This window comes from Gallinula chloropus (assembly GCF_964237585.1).
Source record: "Gallinula chloropus genome assembly, chromosome: 15".
Taxonomy (NCBI): Eukaryota; Metazoa; Chordata; class Aves; order Gruiformes; family Rallidae; genus Gallinula; species Gallinula chloropus.
In genome coordinates this window covers 3,690,102-3,708,264 of record NC_140100.1, presented here as the reverse complement: position 1 = coordinate 3,708,264, position 18,163 = coordinate 3,690,102, and the positions used below count along the sequence as shown (strand labels likewise).

Here is an 18,163-nt window from a genome sequence, read left to right as displayed (position 1 = left end):
TGTGAAGTCAAGGTTTGGTGAAACCCTCCAAGAGACACACCACCCCACACGCCTGGGAATGGACTTCCCCTGGAAAGCTTCTATTCCAAAGTATTTCCTTTTTGGGTCTTGCCTGGGAAGCCTTTAATCCCTCCACAACGGTTCCCAACTCTTTATGCTAATTAATGATGACAGAAATTACAAGCAGATCACAAAGATTTATGGAGCAACAACACTCAGCAAATAAAAGGGGTCTTTGGAGAGAGTCCCCAGTCCCAGGGGACATGGAGACACTGAGCCTGACCTTCAAAGGGGCCCAAAGGACAAGTCACCAAATAAGACCAAGACAAAAGGTGTTCCCTTGGCTGTACCTTGGCTTGGTCTGGTGCAGCACGTTTCTCTGCACGTTGCCTGGGGCATCCCAGCAACATGTCTGTCACAAAACATGGTTGGGCAGAGTGGCACATGGTTGGGCAGGGGGGAAATGCCATCAGACCTTTCTCCAGGCCCATGCTGGAGCTGGGCAGATGCTGCGGCCAAGAGCTTCCCACCTACTTGCAGGCAAAATGTGGGGCTGGAAAATGGGGCAATGCCATAAGCAGCCTGCCCCAAGGGGTGTGGAAGGACATCCATGTGCCCATGGGAAGGGCACACAGGAACCACACACACCTGGCTCCACGGAGCACGGGCACACTCGTACATGGGCATGCAGACGTGTGCAACACTGGCAGCCACACCAGCCCCGTTCTCAGAGCCACAGCTCATTCCCCAGAGTTTACTCCCCCCCCTCAACCGACGTGCAAGGGGTGGGAGGTTTCTCTGCCACAAAGACACAGGCAGGGCCTCTGCCTCGTGCACAGCCGCAGCCCAGCTGGGACTGCCTGGCCTCCTCTCCATCACTGCCCACGCAACCGAGCCATGTTTGCTCCTCTGTTTCTGCTGGTTGCTACAACATCTCCCCCAAACATCTCAACAGCTCCAGCCTTGCGTGATCAGCCCATCTCAAACCCATCCAACCGTCCTGCTTTCTCCACAGCGAACGCTGAGCCGCTTTTCTGCAGAAGAGTCCTGTGAGGGGGACCATGGCATGGGAACAACTTTGCTTTTTAACACCAGCCTGCTCCTACTTCTCCCTTCCCTGCTGGCCAGTGACAACTGTCAGGCTGTCCCCATCACCCAGAGGACAGCCTCCCCTTACTGCTCCCACACTACGAGCAGTACAGGAGGGCAACAATTGCTCATCACAGGGAAGATCAGTGCTGGTGTTATTCCCTTGGTAATTCCAGCACCAGGTAATTTCCCTGCAGTAATTCTGCTGGGGAAAGCAGAGCAACCACCACCTAGCTTCTGGCCCTGGGGGAGCACTGCACTGTACTCCCACCAGCTAGGTTCCCCCAGCCCTGGTCACTGCACCCTCCTGCCATGTACTGAAGGAGATGCCAGATGCCTGCCAGGAGGGAGCACCCGCTCTCCCTCCCTCTCTCTTAGAGACAGCTGAGCATCCAGGCAGGATTAGTTTTCTTAGGGCTCCCCTTTGCTGCCCTCCAAGTAAACACAGCCCCACGTTTCTGGTAGCCAAGGCAGGCAGAAAAATGTACCCAGAGCAGGCGATGGGCTGCAGATGGGGGTGATGTCCACTCAGCACTCCCACTGTGGAGCCCCAACTCCTGCAAAGACTCAACTCAGCGTGTCCTGAGGTCCCATCAACTCCAAGGGATTTTACTGCTAAAAGTGAGACTGGTAAAAGCTCAAGAGAAGGAAAGCCTAAGGCTGGAGGGCATGGAGCTAGTGCTGCCTGAAGCTTGGTCTGTAATGAGTTTGCTGATCTCAGCCCTGGTGTGACTGATTCCAGCCTTAGGGCACCAGGGTATAGCCAGACACCACCATTATTCGCTTAATTAGATTACAACTGGTGGCTTGAGGTCTCAAAAAGTCTAGATGTGATCCCCAGCTCCCCTTGGACCCATCACATCCACTGGTTTAGTCATGTCCCTCACCACAGCCCACAGCATTTCCTTACCACAAGTAGCATTGACGAATGAGACCTCGAAGAGGGAAAGGTTTGCCACCTCAGGAGGGTGGGCACACCTCGTGTCTGACGCCTGAATAACGCTCACTTGTCTGTCTTCCACCCACCGGGGCAACCAGGCAAGCTGGCAGTCACAAACCAATGGATTCCAACTTAAGTTTCTGTAATGGGGAGATCAGACAAAAGTTAGGCACGAACTTGACGTGTGCTAAGTGTTAATTACAGGAGTGTGCAGATCCCTCACTGTTCCCATCTGCACCACTCCACTGAAATGCTTCAGAAAGAACCACGAGGGGAGTTAATGAATAGGGAATCAAGCAATAATTAACATGATTTTTCTAGAGGCTAGAATTAGGCAAGGACTCCAAGTACTTCTTTCACTCTACAAATAATCGTTGCAATTAGAAGCAAATTACAGACACAATCTTATATTTAAAACAGTCTGCCATCTAACAGCCACTGGATGTAATGACAGCCTCTCCAGCTAAGGGAGACTATTTACAGCTGCATTAAAAAATAGCTAAAGCGAATAAAATTGATCTGTCAAAAAAGAAATGCAAAGTTAATGATCATCTTTCCATGTGGCAGTTTAATGAAAAGATGGAAACTTTAATTGCAGCTAAGCTTGATCCAAATTACAGCCTTTGGCATTCAGCTGCGAAGGGGACAGAGATGGAAAGCTGTTTGTTTAGCTGACGCCAGCTGGGCTGGGCTGCTGCAGGGGCTGAACCCGGGTTTTTATACTGGAAGCACCACTTTGCTGGCCAGCCTGAACGGGGACAGACTCACTTGGACCTTCTGGCATTTCAGTGCCGCTTGGAAGCAAAAATGCAGAGCTGCAAATGCCCTTTGTGTCTGGTCTGCAGGGAGGATGGGTGGCTGAGCCTTTTTCTGGCTGGCCAAGAGCGACTGCAGAGGGTCAGTCCTTTGGCTCACTCAGGTACAGAGCTGCTGCTCTGTGCTGTCACTTTGTGCATCCCTCCTGGAAACGTGTCATCCCCTCACTGCCCTTTGCATAACAGCAGAGATTTTAATTGCTTCAACTAAAAACCACTATAAGCCTAGGAATTTGGATCACTGAGGAAGAACATCTTCAAGTGTCTTCAGGCAACTTAAGACGTGTCAGTCAGGGTCTCTTGTGTTGCAGGTCAGTGCCCTTTTCATCAGATTCCCCCCCCCAGTACAGAGGTGTGACCATAGAAAGAGGAATAAAATATGACCTGGAGCACAGCCAGAGACAAGAGCCTCAGCAGAGCTGGTGTGGCAGAGAAGCAGAGAAGCCAGGAAGGCAGTAGCAGAGGTTGGAGGTATCCAGGAGACAGAAGCAGCCTGGGAAGAGGTTAGGCTTGATGAGCACAAGCAGAACCCAGGAGCAGGACACAGCTTGAGGAAGAACTGGGGAGAGTCCAGAAGACCACTGCTCAATTGGGTACATGCCCCAGATCTTCCCAAGACAGCGCTGCATCCCACTCCACTGGGAAGGGAAGAGCTGTTTCAAGGAAAGGTCTGAATAGAGAACGGGGAAACAAAGAAGAGGAACTTACATTTCACTTAAATTAAATAAATTATCAAATATTCCATCTTCTAATGTAGAAATCTTGTTGTGGCTTATATCTCTGGAAAAGAGGGGAAATGAAAAGGAAAGTTCATCATGTTGGTAACGACCTCCTGGCCAATATATAGGATCAACCTCTGTCCCAAGTTCTGCTTGGGTATTAGGTACCCTCTGAGCACCTCGAGTCTCAACAGCCACATGCATATGGCAGCAAAATGTTCACTCAGATGCTAAATCATGGAATCACAGCATGGTTGAGGTTGGAAGGGACCTTGGGAATTCATGTGGTCTGAGCCCCCTGCTCAAGTAGGGGTCCCATCTACAGTAGGCTGCCCATGACTGTGTCCAGACTGCTTTTGAGTCCAAGGATGGAGACTCCCTAGCCTCTCTGGACAGCCTGCTTCTGTGTTCAAGTCCAGTTCCCACACTCCAGGTCCTTCCATCTTCCATGAGTCCTTCTCCTTTTAGGAGATTTTGAGGCACAGCGATGGCAGTCTGTCCAGGTAGCTGGAATTCAGCTGGAACCACCACAGCAGGTTTTGCTGCTGAGTCTATTGCAGCCTTTTTAGATCTGACACTCCAATTTTACATTAAAACATAGTTAATCTTCTCTATGAACCATCTACAAGTACCAGTATAAACTCATCTGATAACCACCTGAACCAGTGAGTTAGCTAATGGTCAAAGACCTCCTCTTCCACTGGCCCACCCAGAGTCTGGGTAGTTTTTGGGACAGCTCGTGGTGTAGGGCATGATGGGAATTGGACCTTTACCCCACTACTGCCAGGCTCCTCAGTACTTGATTCCCTCAGAAGGTAAGTGGGATTTGGACAGTTTTCCACATACTACACACATCTTGCAACAAATCCCATTCTCTTGCCTTGACCTCTCCATCCAGCAGCACAGCGGGTCAAATCCTGCCTGATCCGCTGAATGCCAGTGAGGGAATCAGTCATTCACTGGATCATGCAGATAAATGCCTTGAGGAAGGAGTCCACAGACATCTATCTGGGGATTGACTGATGAGGTCAAGCAACAGCAAGGCTAACTTGTGAAATCCAGGCACGTGTTGTAGAACCCAGCTCAAATGTGCCCAGTGGGCTGGAGGACTAAAGGGCACAGCTTGTACTTACAGTTTTTCCAGAGAAGTCAGGCTTTCGAATGTCTGAACATCTAAACCACTGATCTCGTTATTGGAAAGATCCCTAGAGAAAGAAAACACAATTTTCAGCTTTCATTCAACTCCATTTTGTCATTCCCCCATTACCAGACCTTAGAACACCCTCTCTCCAACCTCCATCCAGGCTCCAGACTGGAAGGTTTTGGTGTCTGAGCACTGGGAGCATTTCTCCCAGCTGAAGAAAACACCTTTCCCCACATTAGCTGCACAAAGCTTGGTGCAACACGCAGATACAGAGCAGGACTGTCATGATGTGCAGTGTCCCCAGAGCAATTACTGCCATGACAAACACACTACCAGATTTGATGTATCCTTTTATGACATATTCAAGTCTAATACATGCTCAAAGTAATTAAGAAATAATTTAGACTAAAGTAGTAATTAACTTAGAGAAACATTTATGAGGAACTTCCATTTCTAGTGCCAAAGAACCCTTCATTAATTCCACAACTGATGTGTTCAACTTTCACATCTCAAAGATCTTTTTGTCTCCTTTTGGAAAAGCTTAAAAGGGAATAAGAAGTAACAAAGAATATTTTCCACGTAAAATCAGGTTAGACTGTCCTCAGGAAAGGAAAACTGCTTTACAAAATATCTCATCGCTCCCTGTAACACCAAGAACCTCCAGCTGATCCAAAGCAGAACTGTTTCTGTCCTCCAGCACAGCTCTCCCTTTTCACCCCATCTCCTCTTTTCCATTCTTAAAGTGTCACCCAGCTAAGAAGTGAAAGTTTCACTTATCAGACTCCACTTGTTCCCAATAAACTTCACTCTCTGGTTTCAGATGAATCTCCTTTGGCCAAAAGCTTCTCCTAGCAGCATCCAAACACTTTTTCCAAGCCCATGCAATGGTTATTATCCTTCAAGGATTTCTGGCAGGGCTCCAGGGAGGAGGACAGGGCTGGAGCCATCGCAGCAGCAGCCCTTCCATTCCAAGAGACCTTCTCCTGTCCACCTCCTTTCTCACCTTTCTTCCTACAAGCATCTCCCATACTTTCTCCTTGCTGCCTCACCTCTTATTTTTGCCCTGCCCCCCATCAATTAATTCTTAGTTTGATCTGACATTTGAACATAATTTATCCAAATGTAAAGAATTCTGCCAAACTGGCAGGAAAATCGTGTGTGATTCCAGGAAACTCTGGGGATAAGTAACAGGGATGGATGTCTCTTTAAAAGGTTTGAGATTATTTTCCCTGATTTTGCTGTCCAGGATTTCTTTGCCAAGCTGCAAGTGGATTCAGAAGAGTTCACCAGCAACACCAATAAAGAAGTCCAAGAAATGTGCAAAATGAAAGCTCAACAAATACACTTTAAAAACCAGACATTAGCAAAAATATCTGCCCAAGCCAGTGTTCCCTGTCACAGGGTAGCTGGGACAGTCACTAAAGAATACAGAGCATCCATTGCCAAAGTGCCATGGACCACGTGGGTCATGGACCATCCTGCACTGGAGACATGAAAGACACCTCCAAACCCACTTCCAGCTCCCACCTGTGGGACAAACACACAGGACAGCCTGGACTGGAGTCCCAGCTGCTGCCAGACAGGTCAGAGCCTTCCTCCAGAAGGGTCCTGCTCCAGGAGTCATGTCTGTAAATCATACTCCTCTGCCTCTGCACCTCCTTCCATTAACTGACCGGTTTTGGATAGGACCAGACCACCAACCTTATGGGGAGACTGGTAAAACTATTTGTCTTCTTTGAACTACCTGGAAATAACCCATCTCGTTTTCAAGCAGCACCTCAAGCCCAAGACAGAAGGAAATGGTGTTTCTGATGCCTTCTTGCTCCTTGCCCAGCCAAGAGCAACCTCCAACACAAACCACTCTGCTGCTACAAACCCCAGGGCTTTGGCATTTCAATGAGCCTCCTGAAAAGTGCTGCATGAAGAAGAGAGCGTGCAGGGCAGGGTGAAGCCCTCAGCATCACAGATCACACACTCAGCAAGCGGGCACCTGAGTCACACCGGGTACCAGCCCAGCCCCAAGCCCTGCCACCTCCTCTGCAGCTCTCTGCAGCTTTCTCTTCATCTCTCCTTACTTCCCCAGTAGGAGGTGAACAATTCCAGGAGGACAGGTCTGCTCTTCTCCATCCCTCTGCCACGGGGCCAGGCATGGAAGGGTTGGTCCTGAGCCTTTCCCAGCCCTTCACAACCATCCCTTCCCACTGTTTCCATTTCACCTCAGATAAAGCTACAGAACTTCAGGCAAGTGATGATCCCAAAACCTCAACTCCCAGGGGTCAGTCAGCCCCATTCCTACCTGAGAGCAGGACCAGCGACCTGGCAGCTGCTCCCACCAAACCTCAGCAAACAAGGAAAAGGCAAACACAGGCAATTCCCCACTCAGCGCTGCTGTTACTGTGGTGGGCTGACACTAGATGTCACTGCCTACTGAGCCGCAGGCACGGAGGAAGGCGCTCCTGGTGAACAAGGGGGACCCAGCAGGGACTCAAGGGATGCAGGATGCTCGGTGCTGTGGCTGCGGCCAGAGGGTTTTGCTCAGGAAGGGCCAGGAGGAGCAACAACTCCCAACCTGCTCAAGGGACGGTGTTGCTTTGCATGGCCAGGAGAGCTCAGAGGGTGTCAGGCTACTCAGATGGGTGTCTTTGGGATATCTGCACTGCCACCTTCACAGTGTCACGGTGGAAGGGCAGGAGAGGGCTCCTCGCCCTTCTCCTGATGGTACAACTTGGCTGTCACTCTGTACATACCACCACCAAGCTGATGCTGCCATGTATTAACTTCTGAGCTCACCCATCCATCTGGCATGCAGTACCAACATCCAAAGCTACCACTGGCCCACAGCCCAGTGTGCAGAGACGCTCCACCAGTGAGCTTCAAAGGAGAAAGCTGGAGCTCAATTCCCAGACTAAGCTGCTTCAGAGATGCTCTGGAAGCCTGGAGGTTACAATTAAACTCTGTCTATACCCTGACACTTTATCACTTAACTACAACCCTGTGCATGAGATCTCAAGACCTGGACCCAACCCTCCATCTTCCACAGTCTGAGCTGCCATCCAGGACCTCCAGAGAAGCTTCTGTCCTCTACCCAGACCAGGCACTAGATGGCAACCCACTGGTACATACAAACCAGAACCCAATTCCCTTGCTATTTTCTACTCAACTCTTCATGATCTGACAAGGAACTGATAAAAACCTCCCAGCTTTCAACTTCCCCAGACCTCTTCTGTGCAAAGCCCATGAGGGAAGCAAAGGACAGCTTGGAGAAGCAAGGAATGGTGGTGGATGCTAGTGCCTGCCACCTCCAGCCACGAGTCACTGAGCTGGGCTCCCAGCTGCCTGCTTGCCTTCTCCCACTGGTCCCTCTCCAACTTGTATGGAAAATCATGTTATGCCTTCCTGGCATGGGAGAGACGGCTCTGACCTGAGCCAGGTTGCAGGGAAAAAAAAATAATCAGGAAATACTGAGCAATAAAAGCAATAAAAGCCAAGGCAGAGGCTGTGGGACGGAGCTCAGCCCCTCAGTGCCACAAACTGCCATGACTGCATTTTCCCAGCTGACTGCCAGGCTGGAGGAAATTCGGAGCGGGTTCAAAGCAGAGCTGCAGCCAGCAGCAAACAAGGCTCCCCATTGAAATGCTCCAAGCACACAGGCTGCTGCCCCCGCCGGGAGGAGAAAGACAAATTTCATTTCTTTGTGCCACGGGGCACACTGTGCTGCTGCCTGTGAGCTCCCAGCAAGTCACAGCTCCTCCACCCTGCCTCGGTTTCCCCACCTGTAAACACAGCTGTGCAATGCCAGAGGAGGCTGAGAGGACTGGCCCACATCTCTGCAGATGTCTGTGGGACAAGGGGCACCAAACCCCACCAATGACTGTGGTAGAGAAGGAGAAGAGTGTGAGCAGCGTCTCAGAGAGCTGCCCTTGTGCCCCAGCACACGCTCACACGTTTCACGTACGTGCCCAGGAAAGGATGTTTTCCCAAACTCCTTCTGGGAGTGCAGCTGGGTGTGGGGGGAAGGTGAGGCTTCAAATAAGAGAACATTTGGTAACGAGGGTGTGAACCTGAGCCTTGGGAGCCTTCAGCTCCATCTCAGCTCTGCTCCCAGCTCCCCAAGTGATGCTGGGTACCACCCCGCTGAGCCTCTGCAGAGCTGCGTGTGCCGCGGGGGCTCACAGCAGCCGTCTCACAGAGACTGTGAGCAGGGACCAGCCACCCCAAACCACCAGCGACATCTCCTGCAGATGGGGCCGGGTAACTTCTGGGGCTAAAAAAGCATGGAGCACTGGCATATCCTCAGCCAGCTGCTGAGGGAAGCAAGCAGCAGGGCTTGGCGCCGCCTGGTTTCTCCCTTCCTGATGCACAGACAGACTCCGCGGCCCCGCAGCTGCGAGCCCGGGGCAGCCAGGGGGTTATTTCTGCAGCACTGTGGTGGACAGGCTTTTTTTGGTGCACTGCTGTTTTTTTCCTTAATTCCACAGAACATATAATGTTGAGCAGAGTATAGCACGCCTCCGCTTGCCAAGCCTGATGTCATGCTCTCATTATGTCATTTGCGGGCCCGCTCTGCCTTCATTTCACAAAAAAAAAAGGGAGGGAAGGGAAGGGAAGGGGAGGCAGTGCTGGCTTGTGCCTTCCCAGCCCTTTTGGTGCGTGGAGCCCAGCCAGAACGGTAATGGGAAAAGCATCCACAGACAGAGAGAAGCGGCTGTGCAGAGAGGAGCCTGTGCACAGGCTGGGAGAGCTGCAGCGGTTCCATAGGAAAGAAGCTCCAGGTCTGTCAGCCACAGTAAAAGCTACAGTTTTGGGGGGGGTCAGTGACACCCCGGAGGTGCCAGGGAAAGGCAGCAGCTTGGGTACAATCGTATTCCCATGCAGAGTCCACACAAGAGCCTTATGATGGGGCCTGCAGCAGTGCAGGGGGGTAAGGCATCTGCCCTCCCCACTGCCCAGCGCAGCCTGCAGCCAAGGGGAAAGCTTTTCCATCTCCCAGCACATCTTCCAGAGCTGGGCTGGCCTGATGGGACACACAGGGTGAGGAGACAGAGCATCTGCAACACACAGACCCATTCCTTCAGGGAAAATTGCTTTCTCCCCGTGGATCAGCCAGCTTTGCCACAAGCCTCCTCAGCCAGGCAGCCTTCCCTGGTCCGGGACAGCCCCCCTGTGTTTGTGTGACCACTGCATGTGCCACAGGGACAGGGCTGGGTCCCATGTTGACCCAGGAATTGTTTTAACAGCAGGAGTGGGTGCAGGATGGTAGAACAGCTCTGTCCCTGAGATCAAGGGCCCATCCTGCCCCAGACGCCATCCCCAACCACCATCAGTACCAGGTGTTCAAGGAGATGCACAAGCCAAGCTCCCAGTGAGCGATCTTTCCCCAAAACACTTCCCAGCTCCTGGCAGCAAACAGCAGAGAACCTCCCAAGCCAGACACCACACCAGGCTGTCCACAGTGACTGATTTTCCACGATGCCATCCTTCCCTTCCTGAGCCAGCCTGGGCTCCACAGGACCCTACAGCAACAAGCTCCATGATTCACATGCTTTATGAAAAAAACTGAAACCTGCTAGAGGCATCACCTCATTGGAAGCTGCCTAATTTTCTGCACCATGAACACTGAAAAGTTGTTCTTATTTATCTTCTTATTTATCTTATTTATCTTCTCTGCCCCACTCCTGACTCCAGAGCCCTTTGCACGCTGCCTGAGTCCACTCTTTCCCAAGAGCATCTTCCAGTGATAACAGTTCCCCTCACTCTGATCTCAACAAACCCCAAAAATCTTGTTCAAACATCCACTGAAGAACACAAAGGTACTTGGCTGCTGGCAGTTCTCACAGCTAAACCCTTGAAGCAACCAGGCAGGAGAGGTGAGGAGCAAACCGAGGTGCAGAAGATGCCGCAGGGAGCAGGAGCTACCCAGCAACACTCAGAGCGATGCTCAGCCACCCTCCCCTTTCTCACCCCCACCAAAAGCCAGGCTGCACCCTTCCACACCTTGCAACCAGAGAGGACAAGCAAGAGAGGGACAGATGAGATGGCTGGTGAGACACAAAGAAGCCAGCTGCTTCCAGAGCCCCCGCCAGCACAGCAAACTGCCCAAGGGGTCTCCTGCGTAGCTGAGATGCTGTCTGATGAGTTACCATGGCAAACACTTCGCTGGTCTCCAGGAATGAGAGGCAGCCCGGTGCCCTGTGCAGTGGGGCTGTGCTGTACTGCCTGACATACCTAATAGACTTTCCAGAAAAGAAGAGGAAAAAAACTCTCTGTGTTTTTGCATGCTCGAGCCAGGAAAAACTATAGATTTTTTGCTGATCTGATTCCTTTTTTTCCCTTTGTCTTTTGGCCTGCACCTCTCCTAGGAAGCGCTTGTGTGCAGAGTGGGTAACAGAGGTTCTTGCCACAGTGGCTATGGAAATGGGGAAAAACCACAGATTTTTCTGAGTGCAGGGCATGGGGAGCATCACTGTCATCCTGCACTAGATGCAGGGCCATCACGGCTAGCAGGCTGTGAGGAAGGGTATCAACAGCTCTCCTGCACAACGAGCTCTCAGCCTTTCAGCACAGACAGGAGGGCAGCAGCATATGGAGATCTTCATCACCACCTACTGTTTCAATCACACCAAAGCAAGGGATATTCCAAGGCAAAGGGATTCCAGCTCCACCACAAATCACCTCTGAGAGCTGAAGCCGAGCACTAAGAGGGGCCTTTCACTGGTGGGTTTCACCCCTTCCTTTCCCAGAATGGGGCAGTGGGGTCCCTGGGAAATGATGCATCCCAACCCTCGGGGAGGCTGCATTTCACCCAGGGACTCGCTGCAGAGATCAGCTCCTGAAGAACAGGGGAGCAAACACATGAGCTGGAGCAGAGGACTGTCCAGGGAAAGGCTCCACAGGAGACACCAGCAGCTGCTGAGAGCGAGTCCTGAGCAGGGAGCTGCACACTGGGACTGGCAGACGGCAGCAAGCACCCTTGTTGCCCCGAGGCTGTCACAGCACGATGACAATTTATTTGTTCATTTTGAATTTATGAGTTCCAAATGCTGGCCCGAGCCTCAGCTCTCTCTCTCTAAGGAATTTGCCCCAAAAGACTTTTTCACAAATATTCATCTAGAAACTGAATGTTTTTCTTCCCACAGCTAAATCTTAATTGTTGATATGAAAATGTAAGGCAAGGATACAAGCATTTTTGCAATGTTCTGTACACTTTGTGCTCTCCTGGGAGAGCTGTGCAGCACTCTCACATATGCCCCTGTGAGGCAGCTGTGCCAGGAGATAGCTGGGCTTGACATGGAGCAGACCCAGATGTACCTCCCAGCTTAGCTGAAGATGCGTTGCAGGACCACGAGCAGGTCACCCCATCGCTGCCAGCTCCTGCTGCCCCTCTGAGCAATGGGAGTGAAGCGATGCTCCTCCTTCCCTTCTCACTGCCCTGACTCATCCTGCCCCAAGCTTCTCCCAGAGCATCAGCACGACACGACTGTCAGAAGTGCAGAAGCAAATCCTACTCATCTTGCTGTTAACGATCCCACTGAGGAGTGAGCTCAGGCGGCTGAGGAAAAGGGTTTGCAAGAGCCTGTGCTTCTAGAAGCATGGGAAAGCCTGATCCCTGAGCCCTGCATGAGAGTGAGCTGAGAGCTCAGGACATCCCAAGTGACACGGATGTCCCTACCCAGCTGCTGCTCACCCACACTCTGCTCCTGTGCTCATGCCCCATCCCTGGAGAAAACAGAGGAAGTCAGGCTGTGCATGCCTGTAGGATGCAAGACCAGGGCATTCCCACCATGGCCATGGCATCCCCACCACAGCCAGAGCATCCCCACCACAGCGACCCCCCAGCCCTCCAGGTGGGAGCTGTCTGCAGAGCAGCAGAGACTCAGAGAGCGGCTCCTCGGCTCCCCACAGCCAGCAGCTTTCCACAGACTTTCCCAAATATGGTTATAAAGTCAGAGCAGGGATGAAGCCACTCAAACAAAGGGGACGTGTTACCTCAAGGAGCGACGTCATGTTCTGGCAGGGCCGGCTCGTAGGCGATGGCATCATGCGCTCCATCCCTCTCCTCCCCAGCCAGGGAGGCTGGGTGGGAGCTTTCTCGCACAAGAGGCTCCCAGGAACCAGAGCACTGCTGTCTTCACAGGGACCCACAGCACAGCTCGTTTTACAAGTTATTCTTAGACTGCCACTGACTTCATCTCCTCATCCCCAACACCGAAACAATGGAGCCAAAGGCAAGAGGGGCACTGGGGAGTCACCAGGGGCCTCCTGTGCTTGTGGAGGTCAGCAAGAGCTTCTGGTGGGACAATGAGTTGGCTCCAGGGATGGCCACCCTTCTAAGAGAGGCTTTTCACACCAGGTCCCACCTTCTGAGCTTCCTGAGTGACCATGAGCTGGCAGTGGCTGGAGCTGGCTCTGGACATGGTCCTCCCACTGCCAAGAGGTGACTTCACGTGGCATAAAATAAGGCTTCAAACCTCAAGCATCACCCAGCGCTGCCCTGCCTCTGTAAGATCACACTAAAAGATGAGAACAGAGAAGACCTTCAGCTTGGGAAAGCAGCAACCCAAATATTTAAATGAAGTTAATGTCCACAATTAGTGCTCTGCGTAAACAAGCCATCTGCAGTTCCATCCAGCTAAATGTCAGCCTTGCAAATACAGGTTTGTTTCATGGACTGTTTGTGAGCAAACCAAAGACGAGGGAAACCCAAGCATCTTCCCAGCACACATGGTAGAACTCAAGAAAGGAAACCATACTAGACACCTCCAGCCCAAATCCAACCAGCTTCCACCGGGATACCCACTTCTTCCCCCAGAAAGCACCTACCCAGGGAGCCCCAGGTGCTGTGGCATCACCTGCTGACACACAGCTCTTTCTCTTGAAAACCCAAAGTGTTTCCAAGTCAGTGTGTTCAGAGCCCAGGGATATTTTATTTTACCAAGAAAAGCGAGCCCTCTGCAAGCTGTAATTTAGGAATCACACAGCTTAATCTTCCTCACAGAAAGCAAAGGGTTTTCACTAAAAGTTTAGGCATTGTTGATATTAATTCACTACTGGGACAGGGGATGGAGTGGGTAATCTTTGGGTCCTGTTTTTTTATTATTCTATTTGTGTTTATTTTAATGGGAGCCCTTTGCTTGGATAGCTACCCTCCAGGGGTATAATTTCTCTGTGAAAAATAAGAAAAACACAATGCTGTTTTCTCCCAGCACCCTCCATCCTTCTATACACAAGGAATAAGAGCCACGGGCAAGGTTCACAAGACACAGGAGGTTCTGGATGCTCTTGAACCGGCAGCGGCGATACATTGCTGAGCTGATACAGGGACTGGAGCCAAGAGAGGCAGAGAACTCCAGGAAAGTCTTCTCCAGAGCACACGTCCAGTTTGCAAACACTGACACGGTATGAAGAAATATTTGCATAGCGTGTCCCTTGGAAACCTTCGGGGGCATCTGTGTTTTGTATCCCAAAAGGAACAGGGGAACAACGTGGGCATGGATACAGCACGAGAACTGTGAACCAGGGATGTCCTGGGTCACCTGAAATGCCCTGAGGAGACTTGTGAAAAACTTCATGCTGCTGCCTAGTCGAATTTAGACCTCAAGCCAGCTGACAGAGACTGATATGGCAGTATCAGATCAGAAGTAATTTCCTCAAGCAGTCAGGAAATGCTTCTCTCATTTCTCTGAGAACAGTCAGTACGTTGTCAGGCGCCGCACAGCACCGGCAGCACACACACAAGAGGAAAACAAAGCCATGAAGCAGCAAAACAGCCTTCACAGGTGTTCCTGAAGGACCCAGGAGTCAACAGTAACATCACCTACCAGCCAAAGCCACCCACACGTGGCAGGTAAAGCAGACATGAAGAGGGCATCCTGGATCCAAACCGCATAAGAACAGGCGGGGAAATCTCATGGCCAAACGCCACGAGGCAGCTGAGGGATGGTGTCACCGTGTCCCCTTATCCCTGCGGGCGTGGGAGCAGCCTGGGCTGAGCACAACACACTCCCTACTTTGGACCACCAGCTGTCAGAGCAGCAGAAAGGCAAGCAGACCTAACAGAAAGGTTCTCTGGCCATTTCTTCTTCAGTCATCTGAGCTTCAGCCCCTCAGGTGCTGCTCCAAAACCACCCAGCCCGTATGTCCCACCAGGCAGTGGGAGCAGAGATGCCCAGGGGTGCTACCAGCTCTGCAGGCTGCAGCACAGACCGACCAGCACCCGTCCCAGTGCTGAAACGTCACCAGTCCTGGTGATGCCGACCCAGACCTGGACAGTTGCTTCCCACAGATGGCAACGCTCCCTCAAACACTCTCCCTTTTGTAGCTGACAGTACAAAGCTGTGTGACCTTTAGTTAACAGTGTTCTCTAACAGACCATCAAGTTTTCCAAGCTCCTGGGTGGTTTCTTAAGACAAACATTGTTGTGTGTGTGTTTTAGCCCTGTCTGTCAATTCATTTCCATCTCCAATATGTTCTACCAACAATGTTTCACTGTATTTCAGAGCTCCCCTGCTCCAGGCTCTCACCAACACCCTTCAGCTCAAAGTATGGGGTGCTAACTCAAAATAACTGTGACAGGGAAAAGGACAAGTAAATACCAGGAAGACTCAAGCAGGTCCAGGCAGCATGTTGTCAGCAGTGGAGAACAACTTTCAGCAACATTCTTTAGGCACAGCCTGTGCTGGAGAGATGCTGATCCCCTTCCTTATTTTCTTCTCTGGAGAGAAAACTCTGGGATTTTGGGCAGTCCCTTTAGCACTTGATGTGTTTAAAAATAGCACAAAGTAAATGGTGCTGCTCTGTGAAAACAATGATGCTGAGCACAACCACAGAGTTCACAGCCCACTGCCTGCGACAGAAAATCCACAAACCAGGGGAGCCTGGAGCAAAAAGAAAAGTGCAGCATGTTCAGGACCCAAGACCGGGCCAAACCACGGCTGCAGCACAGTCCGGTTTGTGTTTGCTTTGCAATCCTGATGTTATGTCTGCTTTCTGTGGTCTCCTCAGTGAGGGACAGGCTCTCCAGATGTTCTAAAGCCCTGGGACCTACCCAATACGTGAGCCAGTTTGGGGAAAGTGGGGGGACAGGACACAAAGCTACCAACCATTCCCTTCTGGCAGTCTACTTCTTGACCTAACAAAGAGCTACAGGACTGACTCACAGATTTCAATGGGATCTTATCCCAACGACTCACACACTGCACGCCATCAGACTCCTCACCATCAGTTCCTGCATCAAACCTAAGCAAGCAGCTCCCCATCCTTCCAGAGAACGTTCCCACCTTCACATAAAGACTCCCAGAGACAATGGCCACCACCGGCTTTGACAGGCAGTTGCAGGCCAGGCAGGCTTATTTCTGACCTGAATTTACCCAGCTTGAGTTCCTAAGTGTAGGACTCACTCTTGGTCCACCTCACTGAGGGCTCTTCTATGGATTCCTTTCCTGGTTTTAACCACAAATACACCCCAGGCTGCAGTCACCTACCACTTTCTGGCTGGAGCAGTGAACACCGGTTGCCTCTCAGGAGTGTCCTTCAGACACACCTTTGGTTGGACTCTTTAGGGCATCACTATCTCCACACAGTGAGGACACCAGGGAATATGACCTCTCTGCTCCACAGCTCCCTGCTCACATCCCTAAGTTGCACGAACCATTTTGGTGGCCGTATCCTTCACTGCACACCCAGCTCTCCACACCTGAGCTGAGTCCTTGCCTTCTAAGAGAAGCTTCTCACCCTACACACCATGCCTGCTTCCCTTGGTCACAGATGTACCATCTTCCACTCAGCAGCATCGTTGCTCCTTTCTATGACCAAATCTCCAACCAAAGCAGAGCTCTGTTTCCTTCTCTGGGCTCTGGCACTCTCAGTACAGTATCACTAATGGTTTTTTGTTTTCCTCCAGTCTGTTGACAAATACACCAGGGAGGCAGTCAGCAATCCATCCCTGAGACACTGCTTTTCACGACGACTCCAGTTTATTCTTACACTTCCAAGCCAGTATTTAATCTCTTTAATATATGTAGTGCTGATTTTTTTCATTCCAATTTCTGAGAAATATATGTGACATTGAGTCAAACAGCTCACAGAAGTCATATGTGTATTACATCAATGCCATCATCTTCATCTACTCCATCTGTAAACTTACTTAAAAGTCCGAGGTTCATGAGATCTATTTCCCATAAGTGAATTTTCCATGTTGATTGCCACTAATTACACTATCCCATTTAACTTCTAGCTCTTGTCCATACTACACACTGTATGGTTTCACCTGGGGCCAGAAGACCAGGGCACCAAGTTAACAAAGGTTTATACCACCCCATCTGCCTTCTCTTAACACTGGCACCATGGGCATTTTGACCCAGTCCTTGGGAATTTCCCTACTGCCCAAAACCCCACCAGAAGTGAACGTTAATAGCCCAGAGGGGTCTTCAGCCAGCGCTTTAAAAATTCTTGGATGCAAAATATCTGAACTTGCTAGTTTAAGAAGGTCTAACATTAATAGCAGCTGTTTAACATCCTCTTCAGTTACTGTTGGAGTGGAAAGTGTTTCATCATCCTCATATGATACAAATACATCACCTGGCTTTTTTCCAAATAGAAAACAGAAATATTTACTGAGCACTCCTGCCTTTTCTGAATTTTCATTGATAATTTGACCATGGCCATCTATTAACAGACCAGGATAATTGCATTCCTTAAATCCCAATATACTTGAAAAACTCTTTATTCTTCCCAACTTTGCTAGCCACCGACTTTCCCTTGCATTCTTTTCCTTATCAGTGTTTGATGGGATTGAGCTCTCAGTCCATACTCATCACTATCAACATTTCTCTCTCCCAGCACTGCGCCCTGTGCATTTATTTTCCATAACTGCCTCTGCTCCTCCTCCACGCTCCGCTAGGGTTCTGTGCAGGGTATGAGGTACAGTGATTCATACAGAGGCACACATCAGGATCAAGGCAGATCCCATCATCAAAACCTATCTAGCACCCCAAATGAGGTTCTCCCTAGAGATGCTATGGGCCCAAAACATTCTCACAATGCTAGGGGTTTCGAGCAACACAGGTTAAGACAGTCCAGATAAACCATCTGGAGCTGCAGCAAGACAGTGTCCATCCCCAAAAGACTGTCTGGACTGACCTGCAGGCACAGGAGCAGCCGTACAGGAGGCACAAGGCTCAGAGCTGAGGGGAGCAACCAGTGTGGGACAGAGTGGGAGGATGCCAGGAGCACTTAGGAATCTGTTATCCCTGTGTGCATGACAGACAACCCCTTTAATGGGACCTCTTTAAGGACCCTAATAACAGCTTTGGTCTCCCACCCCGTGCAGTAAAGATGATACTGAAAAAGAAATTTAGCCAAGTAAAAAAATGAGCCGTCTGCTGGATCCTCCTACAAAAACAAGACTGACCCCATAAGATATTCCTCAGGGATGGTCACAGCCTTAATTCAAAGTCCC

The 18,163-nt window shown here is 50.6% G+C and overlaps 1 protein-coding gene across 1 annotated transcript in view; it reads right to left on the bottom strand.

Annotated features, from left to right (window-relative positions):
- The window catches only part of PKD1 (polycystin 1, transient receptor potential channel interacting), a gene marked incomplete at both ends in the record, with an annotated part of 90,660 nt that overhangs the window by 46,738 nt on the left and 25,759 nt on the right, over positions 1 to 18,163 (bottom strand). The window contains 3 exons of the mRNA XM_084271031.1: positions 2,000 to 2,169; positions 3,553 to 3,624; positions 4,697 to 4,768. Of these exons, the coding sequence (XP_084127157.1) occupies positions 2,000 to 2,169; positions 3,553 to 3,624; positions 4,697 to 4,768 (314 nt within the window). The remainder of the gene's footprint in view (positions 1 to 1,999; positions 2,170 to 3,552; positions 3,625 to 4,696; positions 4,769 to 18,163) is intronic.